Source organism: Balaenoptera ricei, chromosome X, assembly GCF_028023285.1.
Source record: "Balaenoptera ricei isolate mBalRic1 chromosome X, mBalRic1.hap2, whole genome shotgun sequence".
In the NCBI taxonomy this organism is placed as follows: domain Eukaryota; kingdom Metazoa; phylum Chordata; class Mammalia; order Artiodactyla; family Balaenopteridae; genus Balaenoptera; species Balaenoptera ricei.
In genome coordinates this window covers 132,825,251-132,833,847 of record NC_082660.1, presented here as the reverse complement: position 1 = coordinate 132,833,847, position 8,597 = coordinate 132,825,251, and the positions used below count along the sequence as shown (strand labels likewise).

Below are 8,597 nucleotides of genomic sequence, written 5' to 3'. Positions count from 1 at the left end.
ACCCACCTGTCCTCCCGCCCCTCACTCCTGTGCCTCCCCCCACTGGTTTGTGGGCTCTGTTACTTGGTCCCAGTAGCCTCCGGAGTTGTGACATAATTGGGGCCCAGCTCCACTCCTTCCATGGGGGTAAAAGAGGACCCGTTTTCAGAAGCCTTGGCAGGCAGGGTCCAGAAGTCCAAGAGCTGGCAGGTCAGGTCATCCATTGTCACCGTACTAGTGAGAAGAACACACCACACCCAGGGAGCCCTCCTCTGCCTCCACCCCACCCCGACCTGGCCACAGTTTGCTAAGCCAGGCAACTGTGGAGAGAGGGGTCATGTGACTCGCCCTGGGGTATAGCAGGGAGGGTACTTGCATCCGAGTCTCTTGATCCCCCAAGGGGTATGCTTTTCCACCCACCCCCAAGCCTCCCCACAAGTGAATCTGGTGGAGGAAGCAAATTTATCCACAGATCACACACCAAAGACACAAAAACACTTATTTAATTGCTACCACAAATAGAGAATTGAATTAAGGCAGTATAATACATTTCCACTTATCCTTACAATCTTTTGTACAGTAAACCTTGCTTTAAGTGTCAATTTGAATCAATAATTGAGATTTTTATTAAACAATGTTTTCTTGAATTCTAGAGAAAAATCATTTCCTGGGTTGTCAAGTGTGCTGATACAAGACATCTACACCTAAACACGGTGGATCACAGAACCTCAGCCAAGGGTAGTGGGCTTGGCTGATGTCAGCAAGTCTTCCTCCCCGCCTCCCCCCACCATCCCCACCACAGCTAGGAGGCTCAGAGGGATGGGGGGCAGGGGGGAACCGCTTTTGAAGAAGCACTTGTTTACAAGTCCAGGCAGTACTCCATTCACTTCTGGCTACCAGTTATTACCTCAAATTCCCTTCTGAATGAAAAAGAAAAATGTAAAAACTGATTGCGTAAAAAGAGCAGGCTGTGTATAATATTAAAAGCATGACTGTAATTGATCCTAGCAACCATAAGTTTGGATGTGGGGAGAAACCAGTTTATGGATGGATTTGTTTTTCCGGAACTAAATGAAAGAAAATCCTGGCAAATACGAAAAAAGGTAAGTAACTACAAATAAGGTAAAACCGTCTCATCATTTGCATTCGTGTTTGACTATAAAAATCAGCACCAATGTTTGAATTTTCACAAAATAGAAATAATTCGGTGCGGCAATATCTTTCCTTTTGCCATTTGATCTCATAGGCATAAATATTTATTTTAATAATAAGAGCTTAGTAAATTGTGTTCTTCAGATAGGGGTCATATTTTGTTGCTGGAATTTAGAAAGGAAACTGTTCCAAGTACTTGTACTTTATCGCAATTGCCTTTTGGACTGCCGTTCAAAGTACAATAAATACTTAAACACATAAAGCTCTGCGGTCACATTCACTTTAGGGAAGGCTTTACCACAGCGCACCTTTACCACTGCGCATGCGCTCCTCCCCCACCCACCCCCTCGAGGAATGGGAGAAGCAAGCAGGAACAAGGAGAAGGAAATGAGGAGTGGGGAGAAACGGTTACACAGGAGTGGGGAAAAACCAAAGTCTACAAGTTCAAGGATCACTGTGGGCTCACAGTCAACCACAGGAGGAAAGGGAGGCTCAGAACAACAGAAGTCAAACTTGAGGGGAATTTGGTCTCTAAAAGAGCAAGCGCACACACACACACACACACACACACACACACACACACACACACTCACACTTTTGCAGAGTACATAATGAAAGGTAGGTGTAGCTCACACTGTGTCTGTGAGTCAGTGTCCGCGTGTGTCTGTGTGTAGATGCACTAAGATATCTCGCCTTGTGTTACGTATGCTAGCCAGCCTTAAAAGTGGACCACTGCTTGGCCACCCCTCAGAGCATTTGTCACACAGCCATTTCATCAGAATCAGCTTCAACATCAATAACCATAACCTCATGGTAATCATTGGTGGCAATGGTGACCACAATGGGGTCAACAGGGGCAGCGGCAGCAGCAGGCTCCAGCGGGCTGGCAACAGGCTTGGGGGACTCAGTGGCAGGGTTGGAAGCGGGCTCAGGGAGGCCAGTGATGTCACACTCTAGGTGGCCAGCAGCAGTGGGCTCAGGCTGGCCGGCGATGGCAGGCTCCAGGTGGCTGGTGGCAACGGGCTCAGGATAGTCGGCAGGCTTCGTGTGGCCAGCGGTGGGTTTAGGGCAGCTGGTGGCAGGGCTGAAGGTAGCCTTGGAGTGGCTGCCGGCAGGGACATGGTGGCCAGTGGCAGGCTTGGGGTGGCTAGAGGCAGGCTTGAAATGGACAGAGTCAGCCTTGAAGTGCACAGAGGCAGGCTTAGGGTAGACAGTGGCAGACTTGGGGTGACCAGAGGCAGACTTGGAGTGGCCAGAGGCAGATTTAGGGTGGCCAGAGGCAGGCTTGGAGTGACTAAAGACAGACTTTTGGTGACCAGAGGCAGATTTGCGGTGGGCAGAGGCAGACCTGAAGTGGCTGGAGGCTGGTGTGGGGCGGCCAGAGGCACGCTCAGGTTGGCCAGCTGCAGCATCACCAGGTAGTGGAACATTCCGGACGTTCATCGGCATTTCCTCCACAGCAGGACAGGCACGGGCATGGTCTTGTTCACGGGCTTGTTCGCGGGCTTGGTCACGGGCACGGGCGCGGGCGCGGGCGAAGGCTCGGGCCTCCCGCATTTCCCGAACATCAGTGATGAGGCCAGAGAGGAACAGGATAGGATGCCGCATAGCATGGAAGATGGTCCAGTATTCCCTTCGGAAATTCTCATTGAGGAGACCGTAGATCACAGCATTGAGGCAGCTATTGAAGTAGGCTACGAAGTAGGCTGCAAGATAAAGCCAGTTGGGGATCTTGCCTGCCATCTCCTTTGGACTGACAGCCACCAAGACAGTGAGCACGTTGATGGGGCACCAGCACACTGCAAAGAGGAGGAAGATCACAAACATGGTTAGAAAATTGCGAACCTCAGCAAGCTGGTTGTCAGGGTTCTGCCCAGCCGGCTCACGGGCTGCCAGCACTTTGGTCCAGATCCTCACGTAGCAGAAACCCACGATGAGCAGAGGGAGGACAAAGTGGATGCAGACGATGGTCACGGCAAAGGCAGGGTTGTTCAGATAGTTGAAGATGCAGGTGTAGGTGCGAGGATCATACTCGATGGTGCCGACGTACATGTTGGGCAGGACAGCCAGGACAGTCATGATCCAGGTGACAACCAGGTAAATGCAGGTATTGCGCACACTGAAGATGCGCTCATACTGGAGGCTGTGACAGATGTAGCAGTAACGGTTGATGGCAATCGCCACGATATTGAAGATAGAACCGACCACACTCAGCCCTGTGATGAATCCAACCATCTGGCACTGTAACTGGCTCAGATCCCAGCCACCGATGGCCATGGCGTGCAGCATCAGAGGATAGGGGTAGACGGCCACCAGCATATCAGCCACAGAGAGGCTAACCACGAAGATGTTGCCTGAAAAGCATATTGGGGCGGGGCGGGGTGGGGGAGGAAGACAGAGAAGAATAAATGGTTACATTTGGAAATCTACAAATATAAGCTGGAGGAAAAGGCCAGCTGGAGTCGTGACAATTTAGAATTCTTTTAAAGAAATACAGTTGTGTTTTTATTTTTAGTTACAAGCATGTTCCAGATGATTCTGATGCACAAGCAGGTTTGGGGGACCTGTCCTTTGACAACCTTTTTTTCCTTTCAAACAACGTCGTCTCTGCTTTGGGAAAAAAGTGAAGTCAGAAAGCAGTAAACACGAAAGCCCGTTGGGGAGCCCTTCACACTCCCACACACACAGACCTGTGGCCATCACTTTAAACAAAAACAAAATGCAAAGTTTTGGCGGAGTAGGGGTTGGGGGAGGGTGGGGGGAGAGGGGAGCTGGATGGAGCTGTCTGTTGGAAACGGGCTGGAGGGTAGGGACTGGGGTGGGTGGAGATATTGGAGGACTGTCAGGAAGCCTCAACCTCCCCCAACCCCGAAAAAAAACAAATTAGCCCTCTGCCTTCTCTAACTTACCATCGCATTTACAACGCAAACATGTCTAAAGAGAACTGTCCGAGAAAGGGCATGTCTTTTTCTTAAGCGGTCTTTCCCAGCGGGAACAGACAATAATCTAAGACCTAGCCCAGTAAATACTTACCATTTCCGAGGTAACCTAAGAGTAAAAACTGAGGGCGGGGAGAGGCCCTGTAAAATTTAGTCTGAGAAATAGTGAGCAAAGAGGGAAAAAAATCAGGAAAATCCCTGCAAGAATTAGCAGAATTGCCTGCTTCACGCGGGTCCCCGAGCAGAGCCGGGCACCAGCACGTTCGCCGCCCTGCACACTGGTTCCAGGCCCCCGGCCCCGGGCTTTACTGGAGCCTGCGGGCTAAACAGGAAAGTGCTGGGGGCGGGGGGGGGCACTCCTGTTTTGTAGGCCGGCGGTAGGAACGCTGTTTGTAAAACCTGCAAAGCCAAGTGCAGATGCAGAGCCCTTTCTCTGGAAACACCTCATTGCTAATTAGCATTGGTTTGGCAAAATATTGCACTTCATCTCGGACTAGGAGAAAATGAGCACTTTTAAAAGGGCAAAGGAACGGCTCGTTCTGCTTCCTTCCGCCAGCACTGCCAAGGCGAGGCCTCGGCGCTTTCTACCCAAGAGGTTCTTTCTAGGGTTTTCCCTCAAAGTAATGAATTCGGAGAAGAAAGGAGGAGAAGAGAGAGGGCAAAGACTTAAAAACAAAACCACAACAACTCTAAAAACCTTTATTTGAATTATGGAAGGAAAGGAAGGTGAAGGAGAAAAGGAAAAAAGAGAAAATGGACTTTGCAGGTGCCCCAACCCCCGGGGGCTCCGGGATTGGGCCCCTTGGGACCGCACTGCTGGAGTGCACGTGAGATCCAAGTGTGCGGCCCCACGTCTCCGGGGGACCGAGGAGAAATCAGACACACCCATCAGAGTTTAAAAGAAAACTTTTAATGACTGTGTGCCCGTCAGTGCATTTAGAAACTTGTGTGGTGTTTATGATTCCTCGTCCAAGCAAAGTAACCCCCCAGAGACTGGCGGCCTCCACTCCCCGGCACCCCGCCCGCCCGGGTCCTGTGGGTGCCCGACCCCCTCAGACCCCGCCCCCTCGCTCCCCTCTGCCCTCCGGCCCCAGCCGGCCAGGATCCAGGCGGCGGAGACCCTGGGCGCCGCCCCCTCCCTCCCGGGGCCCGAGCTGGGAGTTTGGGCCCCTTCGCCCCTCCCCCACCTCCCCTCTCGAGCCCTCTCCCGCCCAACCTGCAAAGGCGGCTCAAGGCTCCGCAGCGTCTGCCGCCCCCGCCCCCGCCCCCGGCAAGGGGCGCAGCGCCCTGCAGCCTCCAGCACCGGCCCCCAGGCCCGCTCGCAGCCGGCCCCCTCCCCTTGGCACTGGCAGGCCGCGAGGGGAGTCTCGCTCGCCGCCCCACCTCGTCCCACATCCCCGCGCTCTGCGGTCTCCCTGCGCCCCCCTCCATCCCCTCTGAGCTCTCCTGCAGCCCTCCCGCGATCCTCACCGGCTCTGCCGTCTTCTATTCCCCCGGGACGCCGAGCTCCCGAACCTTTCCGCCGCCCCGCCCTGCGACCCCCGGTACCCCGCTTACGGACTTCGGGATCTCCGCCGCCGCCGTCGCTGCCACCGCCTGCTGCGCCCAGCCGGCCGCTCGCCTCTCTCCGCCGTGCGCCCTGGGACGGGCGGACGGAGCTCGGCTCCGGCGGGCTCAGACCGCCCTGCTTCACACTCAGGCGCGGGGGTCTGCGCTCCGCCGCCCGGGAGCTGCCCGGGAGCCGCCCTGGAGTCACAGGGCTGCGGCGAGCGGGGGCTCGGCCGGGCTTGGGCTCGGGCGCCGCGCTGCGCTCCGGCAAGCGCCGCCTCAGCCGCCGAGAACTTAACTTTACCGGAGCGGGTAGCAACCCCGCTGCTCCCTCCGCGTTAATTCCTCCCGCGCTGCCTCGGCGCGGCCACCTCTGCGGCGTCCGGCTCGGCGTGCTGTCCCCGGGCGGCCGCCGGACTCTCCGCTCGGGTGCCGGCTCCCTCTGCATCAGGTTCCCGACGGGGCCGAGCTCGGCGGTGTGCCGCGCACCGCGGGGACGGGGATTTGCACTTGGATGCCCAGAGCTTCTCCGAACCTCCGCAGCCTGGAGAAGCTCTAAGTTTATGGGGCCCCCCGGCAGAACATCATCACTCAGGCTGGCAGGGAAATGGGGAGCAGGGCCCGTCCACAGGTTCCCTGTTGCAGGAGCCCAAACTAACACCCTAGGTAGGGGTTGCAAGTGGCTGCACGGTGGGTAGGGAGAAGGAAAGGGGTCTTACCAGAATTTCGGAGCTTCTTGTTCTTCGACACAGCCAAAATGACCATGGAGTTGCCGATCAGGTCTACGACTATGGTGATGACCATTGCGCAGAACATAAAGATGATTAGAGCCGGTGGGTAGTCTGGCTGTGGCAGTTTACAGCCAATACAGCCGTATGGGGTGGGAACTGCCAGGGTAGGCCCCATGTTGCTGCTGGAGACCGTTAGGTCCTCCCAGCCGGGTCTGGCCAGCGAACACCTGCTCTGTCGCCAGGAGTTTCAGGAAAGCTGCCACGCCTCCGAGAGTCAGAGAGCAAATGACAGCTTTCCCGCCCCTCTCCGATGAGCTTTTAAAGCCTCAAGAGGCGGCTAGCCCCACCCCAAATCCCTCCCCCCGACCAATCAGAGCTCCCTGATCACCCCTGCTTTGATCTCCAACTCTTTTTGGACAAATCCACATCGAGGTGTCGTCTTGCTTCCGACTGCCTTGTATGTGCTTCCCCTCTAGCCGCTCCCCCTCCCACCACATCCCCCAGGTACCCTGCGTCGTGACCAGCTCGGAATCCACCTCCTCCCCACCAGCCACTGCGCATCCGTTTCTAGCAAGTTCTCCCTCCCTCTCTTACGCAAACACCTGGCAAAGCGCTGTAGATTGCAGAGCGGGGCTATAGGGTCCCTCTTGGGGGTCCAGTGCCAACCCAAGCCTGCCTGAAGCCCCCAGCAGAGCGTGAGGAGCGGCCAGTGGCCCCTTGAACCCTAGATATTCTCCTCTGCAGTCTTCCTTGAGAGGTTCATCCCATCCCAGTGTTTTGCCTTTTCAAAGCATTCTGTACTCCGCGGGAAGCAGGGGACAGCTGCCGGGGGCTTCCATCCCCAATCTGGGCAGCAGTCTCTAGGGAATTTATTCCCACTCCAGTGCCTGGCAGGAGCTGGTTGGCTCCCTTAGCAGCAGCGGCGGGTGGCCACTCAATCCGGTCCCCGACTTGTGTTTTCCTTGAGGAGAGGGCCCCTACGTCAGGCTCTGGGAGCAGGGATCGTGTCTGTACTCTGGGAGTGAGGAGAGGTAGATGGTGGCCGCTTGCCCCCAACTCTGGGGCAAGCGAGAGTGAGAGCGCATCCCCTTCCCTGCTGCCTGGCATCGTGGCTGCGGGAGCTTCGAGGCTGCTCTGGGGGAAAGTAAAACGGGGGGGAAAGCCCTTCTCTTGGACTGCCGCTCCTCGAAGAAGCCCGGGACGAGCGGCTTCGACTCCCGTCCCCTCTCTAGGTGCTCCGCAAGCTTTACGGAGTGGCGCGGGGCACTCGGGTAAGCTCGGGGAGCTGTGCCGGAGCGGCGGGACGGGCGCGGAGGTGCTGGGCTGCGCAGCCTGGAAGCCACCGGCAGACCAGAGGCCCCCGCCCCAGGAATAACTCAGCTCAGTCCTTTTCCCTTGCGGGGGGGTCTCATTTCAACCTCAACTGGGTCGGGCCGCCCCCCCGCCCCGCGGATCTCCCTCCGCAGGCGTCACAGTTCCCTGCGGTGCGCCCAGGCTCTCGGAGCGCACGGGCTACGGGAAATCCGAAAGATTCGGGCTTACAGGGGCGAGAGAGATTCGGATACACGTTCCCTCAACGACCTTGGTTACGGGGGTGGATTTTGTGCCGGCTACTAAAAGTTATGACTCTTGTTGAGAAACCTCCCAGAAAATTTCAGCAAGCACCTTGAAACTTGTCCCAGACTAGCCTTCTTGCTGCAGTGGGGGGATAGGGGGTTGCACTGTCCCGGAGCGCCACCGTCTGGACACTGCCGCCCTCCTGACCCGCGGGGAAGGAGGCGGACACAGGGGTTGGGGGCTGGGGCGCGTTCCGCGAGGGACTTCAACATCTAGGGACCTTTAACGGAAAGACAGATACGACTGAAAAATCAAGAGTGCATGCACTTCCTCTCGCTGAAAAGTCCAAACTAGTAATGTGTCTCCTTGTTTGAAGATGAACCCCTCACCCCCATACTGCGCACGCTACTGAGAAGGGAATAGGCACGAATAACAATCTCCCGCCTGGAGCCTTTTCTCATTCATTATGTCATTGCTCCCGGTCGCCTGGATCCCCGGCCGCGCGCTGTCTGGGCCGGACTTAGCCAGGATTTACCATAAACGCAGCCCCAAAACGGGCTCTGCTATCCTCCCTAGGCAACTGTGAGCCCCGAAAAGAGACCAAAGCCGAAAGGCCGCCCACACCGTGAAGTAGTTCTTCACGTCTGGCTGCTGATGCTGGTTTCCCGAGGGTTTGGGTCCTTTTACTTAC

At 56.2% G+C, this 8,597-nt stretch overlaps 1 protein-coding gene across 1 annotated transcript; it reads right to left on the bottom strand.

The window, feature by feature from the left end:
• Positions 1-1,890: 1,890 nt before the first annotated feature.
• Positions 1,891-6,524, bottom strand: GPR50 (G protein-coupled receptor 50). Its single transcript, XM_059911307.1, has 2 exons — positions 6,338-6,524; positions 1,891-3,485 (listed from the first exon to the last, which is right to left on the bottom strand). Exons 1-2 carry the CDS (start codon positions 6,522-6,524, stop codon positions 1,891-1,893), a joined length of 1,782 nt encoding a protein of 593 aa, XP_059767290.1.
• Between the last annotated feature and the right edge of the window lie 2,073 nt (positions 6,525-8,597).